Source organism: Nelusetta ayraudi, unplaced genomic scaffold (assembly GCF_046127955.1).
Source record: "Nelusetta ayraudi isolate G7.1 ecotype Tasmania unplaced genomic scaffold, CSIRO-AGI_Nayr_v1 ptg000110l, whole genome shotgun sequence".
NCBI lineage: Eukaryota > Metazoa > Chordata > Actinopteri > Tetraodontiformes > Monacanthidae > Nelusetta > Nelusetta ayraudi.
In genome coordinates, this window is record NW_027466160.1 from 695,722 (window position 1) to 721,510 (window position 25,789).

At 53.6% G+C, this 25,789-nt stretch overlaps 3 protein-coding genes and 1 long non-coding RNA gene across 5 annotated transcripts; 2 read left to right on the top strand and 2 right to left on the bottom strand.

Annotated features, from left to right (window-relative positions):
• Positions 1-1,367: 1,367 nt before the first annotated feature.
• On the bottom strand, positions 1,368-6,557 carry LOC142903429 (neutral cholesterol ester hydrolase 1-like). Its single transcript, XM_076049042.1, has 5 exons — positions 6,111-6,557; positions 5,095-5,320; positions 4,922-4,991; positions 4,180-4,351; positions 1,368-3,302 (listed from the first exon to the last, which is right to left on the bottom strand). Exons 1-5 carry the CDS (start codon positions 6,243-6,245, stop codon positions 2,697-2,699), a joined length of 1,209 nt encoding a protein of 402 aa, XP_075905157.1. The 5' UTR covers positions 6,246-6,557; the 3' UTR covers positions 1,368-2,696.
• Positions 6,558-6,816: 259 nt separating this feature from the next.
• Positions 6,817-7,395, top strand: LOC142903431 (uncharacterized). 2 transcript variants are annotated; one of them, XR_012929242.1, is made up of 4 exons: positions 6,817-6,917; positions 6,996-7,045; positions 7,128-7,213; positions 7,356-7,395. It is a non-coding gene; the product is annotated as an uncharacterized LOC142903431 (long non-coding RNA). The 2 variants fall into 2 exon arrangements; XR_012929241.1 differs by lacking the exon at positions 7,356-7,395 and having other exon boundaries at positions 7,128-7,265.
• A 1,912-nt stretch (positions 7,396-9,307) lies between these two features.
• Positions 9,308-12,137, top strand: emc9 (ER membrane protein complex subunit 9). Its single transcript, XM_076049044.1, has 6 exons — positions 9,308-9,469; positions 10,297-10,499; positions 10,841-10,917; positions 11,010-11,079; positions 11,201-11,295; positions 11,375-12,137. Exons 2-6 carry the CDS (start codon positions 10,302-10,304, stop codon positions 11,553-11,555), a joined length of 621 nt encoding a protein of 206 aa, XP_075905159.1. The 5' UTR covers positions 9,308-9,469; positions 10,297-10,301; the 3' UTR covers positions 11,556-12,137.
• On the bottom strand, positions 11,609-25,597 carry LOC142903427 (E3 ubiquitin-protein ligase RNF31-like). Its single transcript, XM_076049040.1, has 32 exons — positions 25,419-25,597; positions 24,694-24,899; positions 24,397-24,543; positions 24,126-24,281; positions 23,989-24,045; positions 23,575-23,740; positions 23,339-23,489; positions 23,110-23,261; positions 22,872-23,008; positions 22,552-22,794; positions 22,114-22,476; positions 21,857-22,042; positions 21,553-21,759; positions 21,292-21,465; positions 20,842-20,940; positions 20,253-20,342; positions 19,963-20,077; positions 19,539-19,651; positions 19,320-19,433; positions 19,127-19,175; positions 18,904-19,000; positions 18,600-18,765; positions 16,784-16,805; positions 16,608-16,672; positions 15,960-16,082; positions 15,694-15,874; positions 14,659-14,840; positions 14,469-14,583; positions 14,264-14,365; positions 13,340-13,732; positions 12,960-13,075; positions 11,609-12,858 (listed from the first exon to the last, which is right to left on the bottom strand). The coding sequence occupies exons 2-32, from the start codon at positions 24,895-24,897 to the stop codon at positions 12,688-12,690; spliced, it is 4,656 nt and encodes a 1,551-aa protein (XP_075905155.1). The 5' UTR covers positions 24,898-24,899; positions 25,419-25,597; the 3' UTR covers positions 11,609-12,687.
• Positions 25,598-25,789: the final 192 nt, after the last annotated feature.

Genomic DNA, 25,789 nt, shown 5'->3' on the forward strand with positions numbered 1-25,789 from the left:
TCAATTTGCATTTTGAGGATCCCCCCCCAGTGGACATGTGACACATTTTGTCCAATCACAGTCTCAGAGCCACACAAACACACACAAACACACACACACACACACCGCTCTAACCTCTCTCTGTCCTCCCCCAACCTCTTCCCCTCCTCCCCCGTCTCTCAGGAAGACGTGAACAATATGATTTTTTTAAATCGCATAATGACAGCCTACACTCTCACACATGCACGCACACACACACACACGCACACACACACACACACACTGATGAATTCCCCAGCGCTCTGCCGTCTCTCTCACATTCTCACCGCCGTGTTTTCCCTCCCCTCCGCCTCCTCCTGTTATTCTAGCAAACTATCGTCTCTGCAGCCGCTGATTAATGGTGGGGGGGAACCCAGGCCTCGGCAGGGTCACACACACACACACACACACACAGCGAGGTCATCCTACTCCCTGGTCTCTGTCTTCGTCTTCACCTGATGAGCAAAGAGCGCTTGTTGTTATTGTAAGTCGTTACAAACACATGAGGAAGGAGTGGGAGTGAGTGTGTGTGTGTGTGTGTGTGTGTGTGTGTGTGTGTGTGTGTGTTAGTTGGTGGCGGGGGAGCAGACGGGTCTGTAAAAACAGCGGCATGGAGAAAGATAAGTGACCAATCACAGCCCTGGCACTCAGCATTGTCAGCCAAATCATTTTTTTTTAATTAATCTTTGCAAGTCAGACAATGTCAGTTTTAATCTGCCTCCTCTTGGAATGTTTCAAGCTCGGAGAGCCGCGCAGGACAGAGTGCAGTATGGGCAACAGGGTACATTGTGGGAAAGCAACGGAGGGAGGACAGAGATGTTAAACGGACGGAGAAACCACAGGCGGGACTTTAGTTTGTGTCAGAATGCCTCTCTGCCGCCCCGGCTCGACTTGCAAACCACTTAATCCCAAGATTGGAATCGGCCGAGGTCAATAAATCTGTCGCACTACATGGAATTTTACGAGTGTCGTAAATCGAAGATGAAAGTGCTGAAAAAGGGCCAAATCAATAAAAGACTCACTGCTCACATCTTCCGCTCATTCACACCAGCTGCAGGGAGCCCGGCACCCACTGAGGGATGAGCTGGCGCCACCTAGTGTGTCTGGGGAGTCCGAGATCCAGATCCAGGCCTGTAAATCTCAAACATGTTCAGTTAAATGAACCATGAACAATGATGTCAATAAAAGTTCACTAAATCAATTCAATAATGTAATGTAATAATGTTTTTTTTTTTAAAAAGTGCAATGCAAAGAAATTGAAATAAGCAAAGTGTTAAAGCAAATAAACAGCAGGAAGTGTGTGTCAGCAGAGGACGGTGTGAGAGGACACACAACATCAGACACCAGCAGGTCGATCAGGGAGCTTTATTTCACCCAGTGGGAGACAAACAGTCTTGAAAATAATACTTTGATTTTTTTTTTTTTTTTTTAAATACAGCTACTGATCTGTGGCCATTAAAAAACATATAAAAATCATCCCTGCTCCAGTGTTGCCTGCAGCGCCCCCCGGCGGTCAAAATCAATCACACACTTTAGCCTCAGCGTGATTCTACAAGCAGGGAGGATGATTTGATTACAACCACAACACGACCGGTCGCACGACTGCCGCCTTCCCCCTCCAGCACACAAAGAATCATAAGAGGTTGATTTATATTAAAACAGTGTGAGTCAGACATTCACTTAAAAACACAGTGCAGCACTCGGGACACATTCACACGTTTTAAATCTTTATGTTCCCACTTTGCTTTCATGGAAACCCTGAAACTCAGAGGCCACACCCCCACCAGTTCCCCCCCGCCCACTCCCCCTGTGCAGGGGGGGGGGGAACCCGATCCTCCGCTGGGGGGTTGGGCGGTTGGGGGGGGGGGCTATCAGAGCAGCGGCCCCCGCAGCACGGCGGTCAACAGGAAGTGGACTCACTCGCTCAGAGGCTGACGGACGACCTCGCGTGGACACTTATTGCACAATCCAGTGAACATACACAGATGTGAACTCTGGCACACTTGTAGCGCACACACACACACACACACACACACACACACACACACACACACACACACACACACCCACACACACACACACACAGCCAGTGCAAGGAGAGTAAATAGCTGACGATAACCAGAGGACTTCGATCTCCAGGCAGCTCGGTCCAAACTTGTTTTTGCTCAGTTTGTGCGAAGGCAGAAAACTGAGACACAACACTGACCTGAATTTTGCCTGTTTCTTAAGAAAAATAATCATACATTTCTCTATATTTACCCTGATATTTTTGTTTGTGCTGATAGGTAGTTTTTTTTTGACATGAGAGAATCTTCCGTCCGGTCCTCTGGGGGGATGTTTTGGCTCCTCCAGCTCTGGATGTTCTCTGGACCAGGACCTGCTTGCAGATCTGCAGCTTCTCTTCTGGACACCCGTCGACACCACGTCCTCTTTCAGCACATCCATCAAAACTGATGGAGTCTGCTGCTCCTGCAGGCCTCCTGGCCCGATCCTCACTGTACAAACCACCTCCGTCTGGCCTCTACTGGCTTCATCCCCAAAAACATCTCACATCTCTGTGCTGCTACACACCACAATAGCAAGACAAAAAATATATACCCCCCCCCCGACTCAAAATGACTCCACTACAGCAGTGAACTTCCGTTTGGCTGCTGCTGATCCTTGAAAACCAGCGCCACCTACAGGTTGTGGTCCAGCCAGCGGATGTAGCTCTCCATGCTGCGGCGGCCCACGCTGGACATCATGGGCAGGTAGGCGAAGACCATGCAGCCGTGGAAGCCGTCCTCCATGTGCTCCGAGGTCACGGCCACGCCGGCGTCCTGCAGGCGGCGTCCGTACATCAGCCCGTCGTCCCGCAGCACGTCGAACTCGCAGGTCAGCACCAAGGCCCGCCGCGGCGTGCGCCGCAGCACCGCCTCCTCGGCCAGCAGCGGCGCCGCACGCACGTCCAGCAGCTGCGGCACCTGGTCCAGGAGAAGCCGCGGCGAGCCCGGCGCCCTCCGCAGGACGGGCCGGTAGTGCTTCCTGCGGGCCGGCGGCAGCAGCCGGGTCCAGTCCAGCTTGGCGTCCAGGGCGCCGCTGTGGTTGTTGGCCAGCAGCTGCGACGCCAGCGAGGCGTTGGCGCCCAGGTACTCCAGCCAGAACTGGGCCATGAGGGGGCGGTAGAGAATGGGCACGGCCTGGTTCTGCTGGTAGGACGGCGTGTGGAAGTCCAGCGCCTGCAGCACCGGGTAGATCAGCGCCTGGGCCGCAAACTTGACCCGCACCGAGTCGTCAGAGCCCAGCTGCACACACACACACACACACACACACACACACACACACACACACACACACACACAAACAACACACACACACACACACACACACTCAGCTCAAGGGGGTGTGAAGATCTGATTTTTTTTCTAACGTTAACCATGATTAATCACAATCGCGTCGTTTGTGATTTTGATATTTGTGAAAGCTTAAAATACTGCTCATAAATACATGAATAAAAGTGTATACTCGCAGTGCAATAAAAGTCATCAATAAGGGTCTTGCTCCTAGTTAGCTGCATTTCATTTTTTTTAGGAAGCCCGGCTGACAGTGACCTAAACAGCAAGTGTGAAACCAAAGGAACACAAAGAGAAGCATTGATGATCTTCTGTATTATGACTGGGGCAAACTACAGTCTGGGGGCCATAAGCAGGCCGTTCAACTTTTGAATCCGGTCAGCTGAATTTGAGGACATGATTTTAATGGTAAGTAATTAATACAATAGCTGTATTTGATCCATGTTTGCAGCGTTTTCAGAGTCTTTTCAATAAAGAGCTCCACACCCTGGTGGGCCTTCAAAGACACTGAATTGGTTGCGACTTTGCTTTGCTTCATTTCCAATTGGACATTAAAGCAACATGTTTTCTCCATGTATCCCATGATAGATTGTTTCCTCCTCACCAAAACACTCCATCCATCCGCTGCTGCTCCGGCTCCTCTAGCCCACTGTGACCCCACCAGTCAAGCAGCTTGCTCCCCCTGATCTAGACCCACTTATTCAATGGACAAACGTCTTGCGGTTCAAATGCGATTTTAAAAAATGAGCGTGTGATGCCTTGTGTATAATCTCATCGGCGTTAACCATAGTTTGTTTTTTTTTAGCTTTTTAGCGTCACACAAGTTCACCTCCTGGGCCACGGCGGCCGCCAGGTTCCCTCCAGCGCTGTCCCCGGACACGCACACCCGCTGGGGGTCGATGCTGTAGCGCTCCAACACCTGGGAGGACAGGAAGGCCCGCGAGGCAGCCAGGGCGTCGTGGTACTGGTCGGGGAAGACGGCCTCCGGCGCCAGTCGGTAGCTGGCAGTGAAGCAACCAGGGCAGAGTTCAACAGGTTAGCAGACTGGCAATATGGCAGCGCAGCAGTTTTCCCCAGTGGTCACTCATAGTACTACAGCCAAAACCCCATCTGGCCCAAAAAGCATTTTCCCCCATCTGATCACAATACAAGAACCGGCTGTGAAACAGCTGAGTGGACGACCTTTAACCTGAGACATGGTTCATAACAAATCTTTCTATTGCAGATTTTTAAGACATCGGACTTTTAATATTTAGAAAAAAATGATAAAGGCCAGAAAATCGCCAGAAAATGTTATATCCCCAGTGTGACTTCACGGTGTTGTACGTGCTGCTGTCTCTCCTTCTGATAGGCTGATGTGTCCTGATGCATCATGGGAGTAACAGACGTGGTGTGAAGTGTGAGATGCTCTATGGGGCTGCATAATGCACAAGCCAAAAACTTTTTGGGTGTATGGCGCTGGCTTAACAACTACTGAGGAGAACTGAACGAAACCCTGCGCTGCAATGTACACGAACAATAAAGTCTTGTAATCTAATTCTCATCTGTTCATTGCACTGCATTCCACTCACTCCACAGACATGACCACTGCGTCCAGATCTTCTGCCATTTTCCGACAGAGGAGGTCGTACGATCGCATCCCTGCAGCAGATCGGGACGAGTCAGAGATCAAGCGTCATTTTTTCGCAGCGGAAGCGCGAAGCGGCGATGCATTCGAGTCAGTCAGAAGCCGGCTCGCACTCACGTCCGCTGCCCAGCGCCCAGCCTCCCCCGTGGAAGTAGACGATGCCCCGCCTCAGCCGCTGCCCGCCCGCCACGGGCTGGAAGATGCGGGTGGGCACGCCCCCTAGCGTGGAGTCGGTGACCTGCAGGGTGTGGCTGGAGTGGGGCTCGATCACCTCCACCCAGGACACCACCCGGTTCAGCAAGTGCACCCGGTGGCACACGCCCAGGGCGTGAGCCACGTCGCTCTGGAGAAACATGAACAAGATGATCACAGGAGACACTTTTCACAATCCTCCTCCCTGGATTATATCACTCTATCATAGAGGGGGTTTTGTGAACACTTGGTGGGTGTAAATGTGTGGCAGTTGAACAAACAGCCCAAGACAGGAAACCTGAAGGCCCTGAATGTATGAGAGTGATCAGCGGTGCCGGTTTTTCCTGAAAAGTCTCCCGGTGTTGATGTTGCCAAGGGCGGCGAGGGTGTGAGAACCTGTTCTGCTCCAGACTGGCAGGTCAGGAGGTGCAGGGAGGAGCTGTGAGGAGGAGCAGCTCCAGAGAGCAAAGTCTTCACACTCAGGCCAGAGTATGAGGACGCTCCAAGATAACTCAGTGACAGTGTTGCCTCCACGCTGGTGGCGGAAAGTTCTCTAGATTTGTGGAAAATATGCCAAAACTTCCCATTTACAGTGAACTTTGTTTAAAGTGTCTGATTTATCGGAGTTATCCTCCAACCTGAACTTTATTCCAAAGCCACACCAGCCTGTTAGTTGTTGCAAAAACACAATGATGTCACATCTTCACGCTTGTTTACTTCAAACCACATTCCAGGTAATATTAGAAAAGTTTCCACTTTTCTTTCCTGCTCTGAAGTGCCATCATGAAAGGAAGCTCCACTCCATCACTGCCGCTCACACCTGTCTGACGCTCCGCCAATAACATTGTGTGTTTCTTCTACGCCCGCCCGGGGGTCCGGCCGACCCACCGGCACATCAACCTGCGCGCCCACCTCCGTCCCTCCCTCCTCGCGAGCCTCACCGCATGCGTAAAGCTCCGGAAGAGCGCGTCCAGCAGCATCAGCTTCCACGGCTCGGCCACGCCGCTCGGCAGCGGCAGGTACACGTAGTAGGCGGCCGCCGACAGCAGCACGGCACCGAGCACACGGAGCCGCATCACGTCCTGTCCCGCCGGTCCCTGCGCAGATTGCACCACGGACGGATGGACTGACGGCTCCCCGTGCGCCCGGTGGTCCCGGCAGGCAGGGTCGGGCTAGGGAACGACCGCCTCCCTTTCAAAATAAAGGCCCAGACTCGCGCTCGCGTCCTGGCCCCGGTTCCCACAGCGGGAGGAGCGCCTCGGTGCTCTTATGTTGAAAGTGCACCTCGGGGGAAGTGGTCGGCGTTGTGTAATTTAGCTGCTGATGGGAATTGTAGTTCTGCATTAGGTCTGTAGTTCAGGGGAACTTGGTGAAGCCGCTGCTGCTGACGTCATAAGCTGACGAGAAAACACACACACACACACACACACACACACACACACACACACACACACACACACACACACACACACAGTCATGTGACCAAAACAGAAGCCTGAAGTTAAGCCCCTCCTCTTACGCACCTGACCCTGGTCTCCTGATGACGGACACACCTGTCTCCCATCGCTCACACCTGGTGGTTGCTCATTAGCAGGATGAGCCTGGAAGCTCTCAAGAGGTCCAGGTCCTCCTCAGAACTTCACTGTCCTTCAGCTGTTTGGGATCGGTAGGAACGGAAGGAGCTAAAGAGGAGTTTTCCTGCTTCCCCGACTGACAACTGTAGCACCAGCCATGGGATTTCTAGTAGTGTGAGTGAATGAGGTTTTTGTTTTAAATTTGTGTGATTAATATGTTTGGCACTGTGAGTAACTTGTGACTTTGTGTAGATGCCTGCTGTTGTCTTTTCTGACCTCTGGCGAGAGGAAACAAGTTAGTGGTGAGTCATCTCAGAAGAAGAGCTCGCCTGTGTGGGTCTGAATGTGAAGAGTGTTGTGTGAACAGTTTGTGCTTTTTAACAGCGTACATAATTGCGGACCCTCCAGCCAAGACACTCCATCAGCAGCCATATTCACCTGGGAGCAGCACGGCATCAAACGCAAAGGGGGTAAGTTGGCAAACTGATTTTCAAGCCTTGTGACACAGTAGCAGGATCTCTAAATGGCAACAATGAGTCTACTTTTCCCCTTTAGATTAGTTAAGACTAGCATTACTCATGTCCCTTTTTTTTTTTTTTTTTTAAATCTCAGGCGCCTCAACGAGACTTGGCACAGAACCGGCAGCAGCCCCTGCAGCTGTCTCAGCAGTCCAACCTGCAAGTACCCACTTACAGACAAGAGCTGAACCTCCAGCAGCAACCCCTAGGCAAGGGTATGCCGGGTCAGCAGCAGCAGCAGTCGTCCCATAACCTTGCAACTGAGCAGCAGCCAGGCAAGGGTTTGCCTGTGCAGCAGCAACATCAGGCGCAGCAGCGGCCTCAAGTCTACCACAAGGCTGTGCTGCAGCAGCCTGGCAAGGGTACGCCTGTGCAACAGGAGCAGCAGCAGCAGCAGCGAATGCCAGTCTCCCAAATGGCTGTGCAGCAGCAGTCTCCTGTATACAGTGTGCCCATGCAGCAGCAGCAGCAGCCAGTCTTCGATATGCCCACCTACCAGCAACAACAGCATATGCCCAAGCAACACATTCAATACCAGCCGAAGCGAGGCTACCATGTGCCCGTGCAGAAGCGAGGCTACCATGTGCCCGTGCAGCAGCAGGGCTACCATGTGCCCGTGCAGTATCAGGTCCCTCGTGTGCCCGTGCAGCAGCAGGAGAACCACCCGGGCTACCATGTGCCCGTGCAGCAGCAGGGCTACCATGTGCCCGTGCAGCAGCAGGGCTACCATGTGCCCGTGCAGTATCAGGTCCCTCGTGTGCCCGTGCAGCAGCAGGAGAACCACCCGGGCTACCATGTGTCCGTGCAGCAGCAGCAGCAGAACCACCAGCAGCACCGTGTGCCTTTGCTGCAGCAGTATCAGGTCCCTCGTGTGCCCTTGCAGTATCAGGTCCCTCGTGTGTCCGTGCAGCAGCAGGAGAACCACCAGCAGCACCATGTGCCTTTGCAGTATCAGGTCCCTCGTGTACCCGTGCAGCAGCAGGAGAACCACCACCAGCAGCACCGTGTGCCTTTGCTGCAGCAGTATCAGGTCCCTCGTGTACCCGTGCAGCAGCAGGAGAACCACCACCAGCAGCACCGTGTGCCTTTGCAGTATCAGGTCCCTCGTGTACCCGTGCAGCAGCAGGAGAACCACCAGCAGCACCGTGTGCCTTTGCTGCAGCAGTATCAGGTCCCTCGTGTACCCGTGCAGCAGCAGGAGAACCACCACCAGCAGCACCGTGTGCCTTTGCTGCAGCAGTATCAGGTCCCTCGTGTACCCGTGCAGCAGCAGGAGAACCACCACCAGCAGCACCGTGTGCCTTTGCTGCAGCAGTATCAGGTCCCTCGTGTACCCGTGCAGCAGCAGGAGAACCACCACCAGCAGCACCGTGTGCCTTTGCTGCAGCAGTATCAGGTCCCTCGTGTACCCGTGCAGCAGCAGCAGCAGCACCGCCACCAGCAGCCACAGGGCCACCGTGTGCACCAGCAGCAGCACCGCCACCAGCAGCAGCCAGGCTACTATATGCTGCAGCAGTAGCAGCCAGGCTACTATGTGCAGCACCAGCAGTCCCACCGCTCGGGAGAGTTGGATATGCGTTATCCTTCCACACAGCAGGGTAGACGCCACACGCTTGTGCCGCAAGGCTACATTCATGCTGGCCACTGAAGCAACTGCTTCTGAGATGTTCTGCTGAAATCAATAAAGCCAGTTTCTGCCTGAACCTTGAGCCACTACTTTTTATTTCCAACTGAATTTGAACTGATCTGTTGACGCAAGAGCAAGATGCACCTTTGCCAATACATTCAACACAGGCCTTGCCACATATTGCAGATGTTTCATTGTCAAATGCGTCTCTCTAACTCTGGTCTTTTATTACACTTTATTCGTTTTTATGCTTACAAACTAAGGGTAGAGAAATGCAGAACGCAATTTTGTGCTGAAGTTGCAAAATATTGCGCAAGGGGGCGCACCTCTGCCGAGCGAGAACCGCCGAAGGACTACAGCTCTGGGACTACGTGAGGTCAACGGCTTGGCCAATCAAAACGACGAATGCCGACTCTTGCGGGCGAAACCGGAAGCGGCCATTCAAAGGCTTCCTTCCCCGGTGTCAATGAAGAAACCCATGTAGGCGTTCGCTCGGATTTGCAGACATCCTGACAACGAAACTTGCTCGGAGGAGCCCGTTCTGTGCAGTGCCGTTCTCGTCGCTAAACCACCGTCCTCAGGTGAGACTCAGCGCCGCTCCACTTGGGATGCTGAGCTAGCGTGCTCACATAGCATCGTCGGCTAGCAGCGGCAGACTGCAGCTCGACAAACGCCGCAGATGAACTACATTCAACTACGCTCCTGATTATCCTTATTTGTAAATAGGTTGTGTGTGTTTGTAAACTACTGCGACGATTGTGGTTTCTTATTTAGATATTTAACATAATTATTTTGCGCCTGTGACGCGCATGCGCAGTGAGACCGGGCGTCTCGTCCCATAAGCTCGTTTTCTTTCCCTAGGAGTAAACGGGGATAACCACGCCCTGAACTCTTTCGATTGGTCCCTGAAAAGTCTCTTTTCTGCTTTTGGGTCATCTTGCTGATTTCCCATCGAGTGCGATACACGGAAGCGCATTGCTGCCACCCTAGAAAAATAAAAGGAAACACGGCGCATTCAAAAACGCCTCAAATGCTTAAATTAGCAGTAATGACCGAAAACAGCCATCAACTCCCCCCAAATTCCACGTGGGGAAATACAGGAATTTAAAATTCAAGCTGGGCACGACCACAGATGTCCACGTTAAATCAAAGCAGACACGAAAAGTAACAACATCAAACAATAAAAAACTTCACTATAAGAACAAAACATTTTGACGGCAGTGTGGACACGAACAGCAGTGAAATGTAAAAACTAGAGCGATGAAATGGCTCTTGAGCTGCGCTTTGTGTTGTCCACACACCCCACCACACATCTTGTTGAAAGTAAACTGTTGCCTAATTTAATTTAGCGTCCCATAACAGCGCTGTCTCTCCCCCCCTCCCGCTCCCCCCCCCTCTGTGCCGCCAGGCATCATGGGAGAGGTGGAGCTGTCGTGTCGGGCCTACGTCAAGATGTACCTGCACTGCTGCCTCTTCCCGCGCTGCAGCGTCAACGGGCTGCTGCTGTCCTCCTCCGGCTCCACAGGTGGCGCTGTGTGCGTGACGGACTCGGTGCCGCTGCTGCACTCCCACCTGCCGCTGGCGCCCATCACCCAGCTGGCCCTCACACAGGTAGGAGCACCACACTGGGATGGAGGAGGCGACTGCCGGTGAGCAGTGTAGCAGCAGTGAATATTGCTGAACATACACGCATGCACACACTCAAAGGGTGATGACGTCATCACCGCTCGCCCTCACCTGCAGCAGTCCGGTGTGACCACGACTTTACGCCCAGGTTGCTATGTTGGAAAGTGCAACGTCCAGCAGGTGGCGCTCTTTCCACGTCTTCTTCCTGAATACTCCATTGCTGGGCAGATCTCCTTTGAAATGTTGGCCCCTGCCCTGGTTTGTCTGGTTGTTGTTTGTTGTCGTCGTCGTCATGGAGTTTGTTGTTTTGCCGGCGGTTGTTTCAGGTGGACGTGTGGTGCTCGCAGACGCAGCAGAGGATTGTGGGATACTATCAGGCCAACGCTTGCGTATCAGACAGCAGGTGAGGGGTTGACGCCGCCATGGCAGCACCGGACACACACACACACACACACACACACACACAGAGTCTAATTTCTGTCTTGTCTCTTGCAGCCCGACGCCCTGCGCTCTGAAGATTGCTGATAAGATTTCAGAGCAGTGTGAGAATGCTGTTTTGTTAATGGTGAGGAAAGTGTGTGTGTGTGTGTGTGTGTGTGTTTGGACTGTGCACTTTAGTCATATTTAGCACAGTTGTATTTGACCGGACGGTTCAGTGAGCGGTGGTGTTTCCCTCCGCTCTACAGTTTGACGGCAGCAAGATGGCGCCGGACTACCGGGTCCCTCCCATCGTCATGTATGAGCGCAGGGACTCCAAGTGGACCCTCAAAGACAAACACACGTGAGTGTTGGCAGCTCTCGCCGCTCTGCAGCGCCTCCTGCAGGCCGAGCTGACCTGTGCGTGTGTGTGTGTGTGTCAGGATAATGCTGCGGCAGTGGGAGGAGACTCGAGCCATCGCCACTCAGATGCTGGAGTCGGGCGACCAGGCGCTGCTGGTGGACTTTGACAGCCACCTGGATGACATCACCAAGGACTGGACCAATCAGAAACTGAACAGCAAGATCGCAGAGCTGGCCTCGCCGGCCAATGGGAGCATGTAGGCCCCGCCCCCCCGGCCCTAACCCCCTCCCTCTCCTCCCAAACACCAAGCCGGTTTCCACAGGAAGAACGTGTTTATTGTGTTCACAGACAGGAAGTAGAACATGCATCAATAACTATATTTACACCTCCCTCACTCCCACTTCCTGCTGCGTGTGCCTTCAGCCCATGCCCAGCCCACTTCAGGAAATGGCCCAGTTTGTCCTTTTGTAGTCACCAGGTCACTGTTGTGTTCATCAGTCTTGCATTAAGCAGAATCAATCAAAGTCTTATTCAAATATCAATATGAAAAACAGCAGTCTTTTTCAGTCCACTAGAGAGTGCTATACACTTTCTAGCGCTTTTTTCTTAAAAAGGTGAAATTGCAGTGCCAAACTCTCTCAGCGGTCCAGCATGGGACCCTGGGATACTGTCAATATTGTTTTTTTAGCGTCACTAAACTTGCAGCGCTCACACGGTTGACGACTTTGCGTCACTTGACGGCGTCGTCTTATTGGCCAGTCAGTGATCTGAACGCAGACACTGGTAGATTCTGCTGAGTGCAAGACTTGGCTGGAGTAGTGCGAGCCGGCTGAGGTGAGACTTGGTTATGCAGGTGAGCCTGAGGCCTGGCGGGCCTCCTGTCCACACCTGGTGGAGGAGTGAGGGATGACACTGAGCCAGCCAATGGAATCAAAGAGAAGCTGGACGACGAGATGAGATGAGTTTGAGTGGACGAGTGGAGCTACAATGAACCCTGCTAGAGTGCTAACGTGATTAAATGTTGATTATAAAGATAAAATGTAGAGAAAAGTTTCCCTTCTTCTTCTTCTTCTTCTTCTTCTCCTCCGTTTGATTGATTCCCAGGTCTTGCCTCTGAGGTTGGTTTCTTGTAGTGCTTCCACAGAGCCACAGTTCAAGACTAACTTGACCTTCTTCATTCTTCTTGTGTTTCGTGCCATCACAATTTCTCAGCAAGATAGAAAAATAAAAAAAATAGCCCCCATTTTAAACCCCCCCCCCCCACCCCCAAGGTTTAAATTAAGATCCTATAGTGCTTCACGACACTCACTTGGCTCTTGCACTTTGACTATGAAACAAGTTGCAGTGCTGTCGCGTGCGGTACCGAGCCGCGGTCAGAGGTGGCGGCCGGGCTCAGGTGGGGCCGCACACCTCGGTACCGTCAGCGGCCAGCGGGGGCAGCGCCACCAGGTTGAGCGTGATCTCCCCCAGCGGAGACTGACTGGCCAGTGACTGCAGCAGGCTGATGGAGTCCTGGATGGAGATGGCCTTCTGCACCTGCTGCTCCGCCCACGGCAGCGTGACCTGTGGAGAGAGCCGGGAGCCCGTCAGCGGCCAGGAGGACGACCCAGAGCGGTGGGCGATGGAGGCAGCGTGGGGGCCGGGGGGGGGGGGGGCTGGCTCACCTGCACGATGACCAGTTTGGAGGCCAGGTCGTCGGTGGTGCTCAGCTCCTCGCCGAAACACAGCGTGATGCTGCACTGAGGCGGCTCGCCGCCGCTGGCGTGGAAGTTCTCCAGCTCTGCTCGGCCAGGGCGGGGGGAAAAATATTTTCACTCACAAAATTATTTTTTTTTTTAAAACTTTTCCATGAAAGTTTTTGCATGTGTGCAATATTGAGTTCAGGTCGAAGCAAAACTTAACTTGTCCCATATAAAAAGGGTCACGGTTCTATCAGGAGGAGCATTTTTCCAATAAGCATCAGTGTTGGCCCAGTGTGTATCTGAGTCTGACACTGGTGTGTTGTGTGTGTGTGTGTGTGTGTGTGTGTGTGTGTGTGACTCACGCTGCTTGAAGACGTCCTTGCTGAAGAGCAGCACCGGGTCGGTGTTCCTCTCCATCTTGTGCAGGCCCGGCGCCGTGGTGTGCGGCCCCGTCCAGAAGACCCGCCCCTGGCAGAAGCGCCTGCCGTAGATGCCCTTGGGCGTGGAGGTGAGCGCCACGCCGCGCTCCATGAAGGGCAGCAGGGTGAAGAGCGCCCGCTGCTCCTCACTGGGCGGCAGCGAGGCCGGCGGCTCCGGCAGCAGGATGCGCGGGAAGCAGCCGCCGCCCAGCGCCGCCGGCAGCGGCGCCGCCAGCGACAAGGACGGGTAGAGGATCCGCACGTCGGTGCCGTGCACGTGGCGCTGGAGGACCTCCTGGCCCAGGTAGCGGATCCCCACGTGGAAGGAGTCCTGGGCTGAGGGGTCGGAGAGCGGGTTCACAATCACTCAGTGTGGAGGTTCATCTGATCTCTCGCTCTCGCTGTCTCTCCCTCTCCCTCCCTCCCTCCCTCTCTCTCTCTCTCTCTCCCCCTCTCCCTCTCCCTCCCTCTCTCTCTCTCTCCCCCTCTCCCTCCCTCTCTCCCTCCCTCTCCCTCTCTCTCCCTCTCCCTCTCTCTCTCTCTCTCTCTCCCCCCCCTCCCTCTCTGCCCTCTCTCTCTCTCTCTCTCTCTCTCTCTCTCTCTCTCTCTCTCTCTCTCTCTCTCTCTCATACTGCTTTGGTTTGGTTTTAATACCACAATACATACAACCACACAAAAGTAGATAAAACATAATTACAATGTATCTTTGTTTAACAGCCTCCTTCTGATGAGGTCAAACACGAAGATGCAAACTGAGAAAACTATGGATCCAGTGACTGAACGGTGCTTTCTCGTCTTCTTAAATATCTTTATTCGGGAGTTTGAGATGGAAAGTGCAGGAGGGGCTGCAGTGACATCTTCTCCTACCTTCAGTGGGAGCAGGAACGTTCTCCTCGATCCGCACGTCCAGCGTGATCTCATCGACGCCTGTGGTGGGGCAAAGGCGGTACAACGACGAGTCTGTGAAACCTGCAGCAGCAGCAGCAGCAGAGGGGAGGTCAACCCATCAGGTCAATTTGCATTTGGCAGCAGGTGAACTTCCTCTTGCTCTGACAACACACGTCAGGCTCACCGTCTGTCGGGCCCTCGGTGGTGAACTCGATGGTGTACTGCAATTCTTCCGGCTTGGCCGGGAGCGCGCTGGGCTCCGTCGGCTCCGCGGCGTCCTGGGGAAAGTTCTGGTGCTCCTGGGAAACACAAGAACATGAGGCAGGCTGCAAAGTGACATGACAAAGTGATCTTACGACTGATGAGGAACTCACAGGCGGGGACGACATCTCCTGCTCCGTCTTGATCAGCTTCCTGCGGCTGCAGCGCCAGTCGCTGTGGTCGCTGTGGTCGCTGTCGTCGCTGTGGTCGCTGTCGGAGTGGCTGGTCCTCCTCCGCCGACTCCTCTGCCTCTTCGGGGCCTTGGCTCTGCATTTCTTCTCAGGAGTGACGGACCCTGCACAGTCAGTCAGCGACAGTGAAGAGCAGCCACGCTAATGCTGCTAATGCTAATGCTAATTCTAATACTATGAAACCCCTTCATGTTTCTTCAGGCAGTTTCTGTCTATCGTCACAACCGCACTTTGGTCTTTAATCAGCAGGTCAGACGGGAGAGCTGCTTTATGTAGGACGCAGTGGTGCCGCAGGGTGCAGCTTCACTAGCAGTGACTCACAACCCTTGTTGTGCGACGCAACAAACATGTTTTGATCAGTTCAGGAGGGAACGAGAAGCTCAACATGATGAACCATTGATGAGACGAGATGACTGACCATGAGTCAACGACCGGAGCTACAAACCCCTGCTAGAGTCTAGAGCCGGCGTGGCAAGCTACGGCCCGGGGCCCATATGTGGCCCATTAAGCTTTTTGAGCCGGCCCGCCGAACGTGAAGAAATGATAACAAGCGAGTTAGTCGTAAAACAGCTGTGTTTCATCCAGTGTTTTCCAGAGTCATTTCAATAAGGAACACCTTGGACCTTCAGAGACACTGATTTGGTTGCAACTTTGCTTTGCTTCATTTTCCAATGTTTTTTACACATCCCTCACACATACTTATAGGCCTCTCTGTCAAATCTTAGAACCCATTGTGGCCCCACGAGAACCAGAAAGTGAGCCCACCTCTGGTCCAGAGTGCTACCGGGATTCATTGCCGATTAGAAAGATCAAATGTGGAAGTACAGAAAGTTTCCCCATCTTCTTTTTTTCCCATCTGATTTATAGAATTTAAAGGCCCTGAAATCTGCCCAGCGCACAGCATGGCTAGCGTGTGAGTGAAGGCAGCGGGCAGCAGGTGGCGCTGCAGTCTCTCACCCTGCTCAGCGGGCGGCACCAGGCGGTACACCTTGTAGGGCTCTGAGATGTCCAGCTGGCTGCGCTCTGCCACCTCCTGGAACTCGGTGCTCTTGTTGAGGGCGCAGCGGAGGCGGGTCTTCCAGGACGCCGGGCTGTTGCCGCCGCCATCGCTCAGTTTGCCTTTGAAGTCGGCCCAGGCCTGCACAGCGCAGAGTTTGAGAGGAGGGGTCAGAGGTCAGGCGTCACACTGTGGGTGTGGCTGGGAGGGGTCAAGCCATCCTGACCTTGAAGATGGCAGCATCTTCGTCCTTGCGGAAGTCCTGCTTCCCAGCGTGCTTCCACGGGATGCGGAACATGGTCTTGGCCTCGTCGTCCCAGACCAGGCCGGGATATTTCCCACTGCACACCTGCACCGACGCACAAAGTTCACGCAAAACACACAAACAAAAAACAACTTGCTGTTCCAGCGCGACGACAAAACTCATGTACAATAAGGGAAAATTCTAACTCAAAATGATCGATCATTATATTGATCATTAGTATTTGTTAAATCAGCCCAGTCACGTAAAATAAATTCACAAAATCTAAAAAAAAAACTTTGATGTTATAACCTTTATAATAATAACCTTTGGTTATTTGAAATGATCTAATTATTGAGACTGATGTAAAATATTCCAGCACACACACAAACACACACACGACTGATGTCAACGGTGACATCAGGACCTTCTCTCTTCCACAGTGAATCTGCTGCTGATTGAATCAATCTCATTTCTTGTGCTGTGATATCATCTCGCTCACACGCGCGCGCGCGCGCACACACACACACACACACACACACACACACACACACACACACACACAGCGCTTCCTTGACGCCCAGTGCACTGCAGGGCATTCGAGGACAGCCTCGCGCGCACGGCACAACGCACCTGCTCGACGATCCAGGCGCGCAGTTTGCGGGTGGAGCGCGTTCTCCCCGCAGCCATGGTGTCCCCTGGTCAGAGTCGCGCACACACACAGACACACTGACAGGATGAGAAAAAAGAAGACAAGTCAACTTCCGTAATCAGCCTGCTCGACCCGACGCCCCCTGCGGCCCGCCCACCTCCTGCTGCCAGGAGGACGCCCTTAAACACCGGATTCACATCAAAAAAACAAACAAACAAACAAACAATATAGAGCAACAAATAACCAACTGCACAAGAGAAGCACATCGCACAACCAACGGATACTTTGTTTCTTATCCTCCATATTAGCAGGTCCAGACTCGGCAACAGTCTGTCTGCGATAAACGCCACGCAAACATTCAAACAAAAATAACATCCGAATGAAGGTCGCTGCCGAGCCGGGCGGCAGTGTTCCGGGTTCGGTCGTGTTCGCCGTGAAGAAGGAAGCGTGGCTGAGTTTCGTTTACCTTCTCGTGGTTGCGTTTCCTCCGCGGCAGCTGCAGCGACAGCGGACTGAACAACTCACTGAGCCGCTGCTGCTTCAGAGACCCGACAGCTCGACCAGCCTCTTCCCCGAAATCACGTGACTTCTCAGAAGCCCGGTGGGGCGGCGACAGCGGCCGCCGCCAGGGGACGACAGAGGACGCCGCCAACCGTACCGCCGCCAACCGTACCGCCGCCGCTCACGTGCTCGGGGCGGGAGTGAACTTACAGGTAGGTTTACACAGGGCAGCAGCACCTGGGAAGTCTTTTCTTCTTTTCTCCGCTGAAAATACAGTCGAACACAGCTGTGCCTCGCTGACCGAGCCGGTCGACTGCCATCACCTTCATATTTTAACTGGGACATTATTATTGGTATCATTGGCGCACTGCTGCTGCTGCTGTGCCCTCATACTGTGTTGTGGTTGTTGAAAACAAATTCTTTTCTGTCATTATCTCCCGCCGTGACTCACGTTATGGTGTTGATGCTTCCTGTTGGGCGTCCTTGCCAAGGCTCGCCTTCGGAGCAAACTAAAAATAATATAATTAAAACAATTATAAAAAGACAAAGGGCGGCAGATGTGCAACAAAAATACATTTTATTCTGAAGTGTACTGATGTACAAAGGCAGAGAAAATACAAGGTGCGAGGTAAGAGGTTCAGCAGCGCAGAACCAAGAAACTTTCCAACGAATCAGCAGGATGTCTGAGCGCCATTTGTTCATTGTATGGAAGGCAAAATAGAAAACAGAGTGACAGGACAACACCTGAAAAATACCTCTGACAGAAAGTTCCAGATCGTTGTAAAAAGTTGAATTTCCAGGAATTATATTTCTTCACGGCAGCTTTATTATTTTGACTTAAAATATATTGATGAGATTTTAGAGGCGGAGTCAATAAAGTGATTTGTGTATCAGACTCAGCTTGGCACCGAACTCCTACACGGCTCTTTGGTGGCAACATGACAACATGACAAACGGCCTCAGAATTCTTTCATGAGAGGTGATTTTTTTTTTTTGTTTACGATGCAGGAGGCGATGGTTCACTTGATCCTGGGGACTCGTTCCCCTAAAGGAACCTCCATGAGTTTCTGGAGGGAGAAATAAAAAGATGAAGGTGAGGCAACAAGTTCAAGTTTTGCTTCCAAGTGCAAAAACACAGCGAGACAACTCAGAGTGAACGCACAAAGATCTCTGCAAGTTTGAAACACACTTTCCCAGAAGGGGTTTCCATACTCAGAACCTCGCTGGTGTTTCTTCCAGTCTGTATTTATTCCATCATTTCAGTCCAGTCAATCAATGTCAAACTCAATGGGAGGGGCAACGTGATTGACAGCTAGCGTACAGTGGAGTGATGTCATTTCTGCTATTGCACTGAACCGCAGTAAGATTTCATCTCCTCATGAAAGGGAAGTCACTGATTTGAGTTCCAAGAAGAACCTCACTGGAGTGAGAAGCAGCCCGAGAGGCTCCGCCTTCTCAGAGCGCCGCCTCACCTTCAGCAGCCGCTCGCTGTAGGCGTTGTCGTCCTCGTTGTCGGCCCGCTGGTGCTCCACCTGGTACCTCTGGCAGGCCCGCACCAGCTCGTCCCTGTCGTAGAGCAGCGCCGGGTCCAGAGCGTGGCCGTTGATCAGGCTCACCAGGTACTCCCGGTAGTGCTTCCTGCAGGACAACACACACACTGAGACACACTGGGACACACTGGGAGACACTGGGACACAGTGGGAGACACTGGGGGAGACACTGGGGGAGACACTGGGAGACACTGGGAGACACTGGAACACACTGGGAGACACTCACTCGCATAGGCCGGCCTGTCCCGGGTGGGTCTGGGCGCCGCATGGCGAGTCCACGTGCACGCCGCTGTCGTCTTTCTGCTCCATGACGCAGCAGGCGTCTGAGGGAGGAAGCAGCGCTGAGGAATCTCTGACACATGGCGGCGTTGCGTTCAAAAGGAACACGTGCGACCTCTCAGCGCTCGGCTCTTGGACGTGTGCACAGATAGATAGAAAGAGTCAGTTACCAGTCTGGGTTCCAGTGGAAGGTTCTGTGTTGAACTCCACGCCGCTCCTCTGAGGAGAACCAGCACCGCAGGGGGAAACACAACCACACACTCTTTTTAGGAACAATTAATGGTTCAGCTTCACAGCGACGTTCCATTCATACAGGAAGTGATCAGAAGGTGGAGGTGGTGGTGGTGGAGGTGGCGGTGGTACCTGCAGCAGGGCCTGCAGCCTGTCGGGCTCCCAGTCCCGCAGGTAGAAGAGGCAGTCTCGAGGGTGGTGGGCGTGCAGGGCGGTGTAGGCACACTGGGGCATCTTGCAGGTTGTCTGGCAGGACAAGAGCAGAGCACCAGGAACAAACCAGGATCGTCATCAAAAACAAACCCCACACACCTGAGAGAAAGCGGGAAGAGCTGAAGGACGTCTCCTGACCTTGTGGTAGGGGTTGTTGCAGCCGCTGCAGAACTGGTACCTGCACTGGGAGCAGCTGAAGTGCATGCAGCCGCCTTTGGTCAGCGCGTACTGGAACCTGCAGTGAGGGCACGCTGCAAGTAGGGGTGGGGGGGGGGGTGGGGGGGGGTGAAGGGAGGGAGGGCAAGAAGGTCAACACAAGGCTGCTGAGTTGGGATGCTGGAAGGAACTGCTGCAATCTTTTCGAGTGATAATTGGCACAGGACACAGCGGGGAAGTGCTGCAGATCAGAGAACAAACAGGAAGTGGAAGGGAACAGGAACGGCGTTTCACCCGGACTCTGCTGAAACAGGGCAGCGTGCTCGTTGGCTGGACACCTGGGTCATGTGACCTACGCGTGAGGGGAGCAGACAGGGACAGCAGGGGGCGCCGTGTTAGATCTTACTGATGCCGTTGTCCCTCAGGTAGCCGGCCAGGCCCTGCCGCTGGTACTCAGGGTCGTTGTCCCGCTTCCACTGCTGGAACTGCTCGCAGGAGAGGTCCTGGTGCTGCTGCTCCCACTGAGGGTCACACACACACACACACACACACACACACACACACACACACACACACACACACACACACACACACACACACACACACACACACACACACACACACACAGTCAAAGGCGGCCACACACACACTTCAGGCAGGGTGGCAGAGGAATGATGGGAATTGGCCGCTACTCACCGGCTTCTTGCACTGGGCGCAGAAGCTCTGGTGGCAGGAGGGACACGTGACCTTGAGCTGGTCTCCATCGTTGATGAAGCCGGAGGTGCACTGAGGGCAGAGGCAGAGTCCACATCAGAGGAGAGGAGAGGAGACACACACATTGTTTCACAAGGACGACCGCTGGTTGAAGAATCCTCCCAGTGCGGAGGAGTCGGTGCCAGGTGCGCTCCGTCCTTCCACACTTTCAGCTCTGAGCCTCCCAGCAGCATTTTTCTCTGTGTGGGAGCGGCCGCAGATATACAGCTTGGCTGATAGTGGCTTCCTCTGGGCCCCACTGGGAGCAACAGTCAGGGGCCAGTGAAGGAGCAGCTGGCAGCAGAGGCTGGAGCTGGGTGAGTGATCATCAGGTCCACATACAGTGGTGGTATCTGACGAGGTCGTTCAGAGTTTGTTCCTGAACCTGCATCACTTCAACTCATTTCAATGACTGTACAACAAGTTTAAGTCTTCAGGGTCCACAGGCTGACAAGAATAAAAGAAAATCTTTCAGGCGGTGCCTGGTTGCAGCTCCAAGCTGCAGGAGAGGAGGAACCAGCGGAGAACTCACGTGGCAGCACCACAGGAACTTTGGGTCCTTCATCAGAGCGTGCTCCGTCAGCTTCTTGTGGAAGAGCTCGTAGACGTCGGCCTCCAGGCAGTCACGCAGCTGCAGTCATCATGCAGGTCAACCAAAGGTCATTTTTATCATTCTTTTTTTTTTTGTTGCAAACTAACACCAAAACCTTCAACTGGTTTTAAGCAGTTAAAAACAACTAGAAAAACAAAGGGGGCCACCTTGTGGCAGGCAGCAGTATAACACTACACTAACAAACACTACATGGCCTTTTCTGAATTTAACTTGCTCCTCTTACAACCTTCTGAACTAAACTTCTGCTTAGAATTGATTCAGATTCAGATTGAGATGACTGAATTGGCTGCTTCATTTCATAATTATGTTGTAGGAGAGTCTTTTTCTATGCTTGCTGCTGCTGCTATTCTCTGCTCTCCGTGGGCTCACCTGGATGTCCAGCGTGGAGAAGTAGCTGTCCAGCTGCTCAGGGTCGTTGATGTCCGGCTCGCTGCACACGGGACAGACCATGTCCCGGATGTGCTTGTCCCTCACGGCGATGGTGAAGTGGATCCTGAAGCACTCGTGACACACGGAGCACTGGCAGGAGGTCAGAGACTGCATCTGGACCAGAGAGGAGCAGAGGAGGAGGGTGAGACACCCAGACTGACTGGCTGGCTGGCTGACTGACTGACTGACTGGCCAGCTGACCTTGCTGCGGGGGAAGTTGCCGAGGCAGCAGGGACACTCGTTGTTGAGCAGGCGGCGGATGAAGTCTCTGTCGTGGGACATCTTCACCGCCTGCACCACGTCCTCCAGCAAGTAGGTGTCCCGCTGCTCCTGCAGCAAGCCCAGCGCGATCTCGCAGCGCCCCCAACTGGGCAGGTCGTAGAGCGCCAGCAGACGCCTGCACATCCTCTACGGAGAGACACGAGAGATGACGATGACGCGACATCACGGGGGGGGGGACTGGGGGGGGGGCTTCACAATGGAGACGACTCCAAACCACTCGCACCGGTTTGTCGGGATGTTTGGGATCGACGGGCGGCTCCGGCTGGTCGGACCAGATGCGCGCGTGGAAGGGTTCCAGCAGGGGGCGCTGCAGCAGGGACAGCGCCCCCTTCACCTCGCCGCCGCTCAGCCGCAGAGCCTCTTGACACTGCGAGGCGTCCCTGAAGCCCAGCGAGCTCAGCTCCCGCAGCTGGTGGCAGACACACACACAGGACTCTGTTACCTCAGTACAGGACGATTCCCCACTCCCCACTCTCCTACCTTGAGCTGTCTGTCTCTCAGCAGCTGTCTCACTGCTCTCTCCGTGTCTCCGCCCGCCGACAGCCACGCCAGCTTGGCCTCGGCCCTCGACAGCTTCAGGCCCTCGCCCGGACCTCCAGGACCTCCAGGTTCGCCGCCCGGCTCCAGTTCCGCCTCCTCGCTTCCAGCTCCCGCCCCCTCAGCGGGCTGCGTTCCGCTCTCGCCTGCGTGGTAGGTGAGCTGCACTGAGGCGGCCATGGCGCAGATCTCATCCAGCAGGTGGGGGAGCTCCGACGCCAGCCAGTCACAGGGCCTGGCGCCGCTGCCGCTGCACAGGATGGCGGCGTACACCTCCTCGGGGCTGATTCCACTTTTCTCAGCTTCCTGCAGAGACGAAAGAGGAGTTAAAAGCCAGCCAGAGGGTCGGAGACGACCCCCGGCTCTGCTGCAGGTGCCTACTCTGATCTCGTGCATGAGACTGAGGCCGTCCTTCTTCATGGTCTCCTGCCGCCTCAGCTCCAGGTTGAGCCGGGGTCTGGGCTGGGGTCTGGGCAGCGGCTGGGGTGGCTCTCTGGCGGTGGGCGGGGTCTGTTGGGGGGAGTGGGGGAGAGAGTCCCCGCCCGAGTCTTTGCACACCAGGTTGCACATCTCGCAGGCGGCGGAGGGCTTGGTGTTGACGAAGGTGCAGAAGCGACACATCCACTGTGGAGCAGGACCACGCTGTAAAACAAAACCACACAAAGCAGAGGCCACCAGCAGGAGGCGGCGCTGAGACAAACCTGTCTGCTGGACTCAGCGGACTGAGATCCTGGGCTGGGCATCACGGGGGGGCGAGTGGCCAGACGGGGTCGCTCACACACCTCACAGAGGATGCTGCTGCCCTGGTTGAGCACCGTGCAGCTCTTGCACTGCCACTCTGCAGAAGACAAACGCAAAAAAACATTTTGCTTTTGCCGTCCTCGCGTCCTGCCGCACGGCCGTCGTTCCGTCACGATGCTCCGATGACGCCGGACTCACCTGTGCTGGGAGATGAAGGAAGCGAGCTCAGGCTGTCTTGCAGGAGGGACGCGGCCATGGCCAGTCGCGGCCGCTCGCAGGTGGCGCACAGGACGGCTCGCATCTGGTTGACCGTGGTGCAGTGGGAGCACTCCCACGGCGACAGAGACGGGCTGGAAGAACACAGACAGCTGAAAAATAAACAACTCCAAGCACGAGCAGGTTTTCTTCTCAATGTTCTTGCGCTGACCTGGAGGTCTTGGCTGGTGTTGTGACGTTCCTCTGGTGTCCTTTGCGTTCGGGGTGAGAGTGGTACAGCATGTCGCATTTCAAACACAGCCTCTGAACGCAGGTGAAGCACTGGGCGTGGACCGGGGCGATGCCACAGATACTGCAGATCTCTGCAAGGAGGGAGGAAGAGAAAAAGTGAAGACAGCACAGGTTGTAGCTCAGTCTTCAAAGAGTGCTGAGCAGACGGTGGCTCACCTGTGGGTGTGGGTGTGGGTGTGGTTGGGCTCCGGGGTGCTCTTGCAGACACGGAGCTGGGTTTGGGTGGAGGGGGAGGAGGATGGGGGCGGGGGCGGGGAAGGACCGGGACCTCCTGCTGCTCCTCCACAGACGGGTCGACCGCCGGGTCGCCGTCCTGTTTGTCCTGAGGACAACAGCCATACACTCACTTAAACTCTGAAGTTCTGCAGCAGATTCAAGAGCTTCAAGGAACATCTCCAGGTGCACAAGCTCCACCTCATTTATTTGTTGTCAATTAACCATTTCTTATTTTGTGGCACCAAGATGTGACGCACAAATGATATATTTACCGTTTCTAGATTACTATGTGTTAAAACAATGTAAAATAAAACATTAAATACTGAGATCTGATGAAGATGTTGGCGCACACACCTGCTGGACAAGAAACGGTACGATGTTCTCGAAGTACTCGGGGTGGGGATGGACGCCCTGAAGGACAGACACAGACACAAACAGGTTGTGGGTCACGCTGCCGAAGAGAAACGTCGGTGGTAAAGAAGAGGGCTCACCTTGAGGAGCATGTCCACCTCGGAGCGCACCGTCATGACCTCCAGCGTCACCGCGGCTACCGTCCCTCTGTCCGGCTCGGCCACGTCCTCGGGGAAACTGAGGCCGTCCACCTGCTGGTTGGTGTAGCCGTACAGGAAGAGGACCGTCCGGCCGCCCTGTCATTGGGAAAAAAATGACAACCTGTGTGACCAAATCACAGCAGGACATCTAGCTGGAGGAGGGGGAGGAGAAGGAAGAGGAGGTGGAGGAGGAACCCCATCTCCTTCTCACCTTGACGGCGTCCACCGTGGCTCTGAAGACGGGGTTGTTGTGCTTGACGCTCCTCCAGTAGCGCGGCCTGCTGGGACTGGTCAGGTTGCAGCCGTATTTCTCCAGAATGCTCAAGGCCTTGACCAGCCTGCTCAAGTACACCTGGACCTGAGGACCAGGGAGCCTTCAGTTATGATAAATGACCGTTAAATCACTCCCACGTAATAATTAAAGCAGCATTTCTGAGTCTGTTTGACTAAAAAAAAAAAAATATATATATATATATATATATATTTTTTTTTAATAAACCTTCCACACCTCCTGCCTGGTGGCTTGGTCTGTGTTCTCCCTCAGCATGGCCTCCACTCCCAGGTGACGGTACTTCTCCGACGGTGGTAAGGGCAGGCTGGCCATGGTCTGGACGTCGGCCTTCACATCCTGGGCCGAGCCGGACATGGAGAGGACGGACTGAGCCCTCCTCCGGACTTCGTCCATCTGGACGGACGCAGGACTGCCACTCATCACTGACATGACACAACAGTCCAATCATTTGATTTGTAGGTCATTTGATGAACCAGGCTGCAAATGTTACTTAAAAAAACAAAAAAAACAAAACAAAAACAAAAACAAAAAATATAAACCAAATAAAGGAATTAATAGAGACATATACAATACAGACAAATGTAATAATGACACACTACAGAGGTTTTTTTTTCTAATATATTTCACCAGATTGAATGTGTTAAATGGCGTAAACAGGAAATCGAGACTTCGGATCTTGGACCGGAAACTCCTGACATTTGGGCTCTTCGAGAAGGTTCCCGGGCAAATAATTACACCAGTTAAAAAAAAACAAAATAGTAAAGTTCACAAACTGACGACTCTTGCGCCGAGACTTCCCTCCACGGCGTTACTTGACTCAAAGTTTATGCTAGTAGCAGGTTTTCTGGTGGTTGAAACCGAAACTTTAAGAGACGGTACCAAAACACGACAAAATACACAACAAATCTTCTTCCGTAGATGAAGTGGCGAGTCGTGCCTACCGTGTTTCGGTCCGTTCACGTCACGTCTCGATCCTCTTCAGGCATTTAATAATGTAAATTCAATCACGTCTTATTTTTTTTAAACCAGCATATAATCTACACCGGCGCTGGAGCTAGCTCATGTCTTCGGTCAGGTAGAGAAGGAAATCTGACGGCTCGACTTCCGGCAAAACTTCCTGTTTGGTTTCTTTCAAAATAAAGAAAAGTCCTAAACAGCTAGCACCGCATTTTAACGTACACAATACTGTAATACACTTTTACCTTCTTATAAATCTCACAGTAGATTCGCTGAAGCCACAGATGATAATATGTCTTCGAGTAAAAACAGCTCTCTCAAAACGGGGCACAGAGGTGGCCGGTGGGAGGCGCTA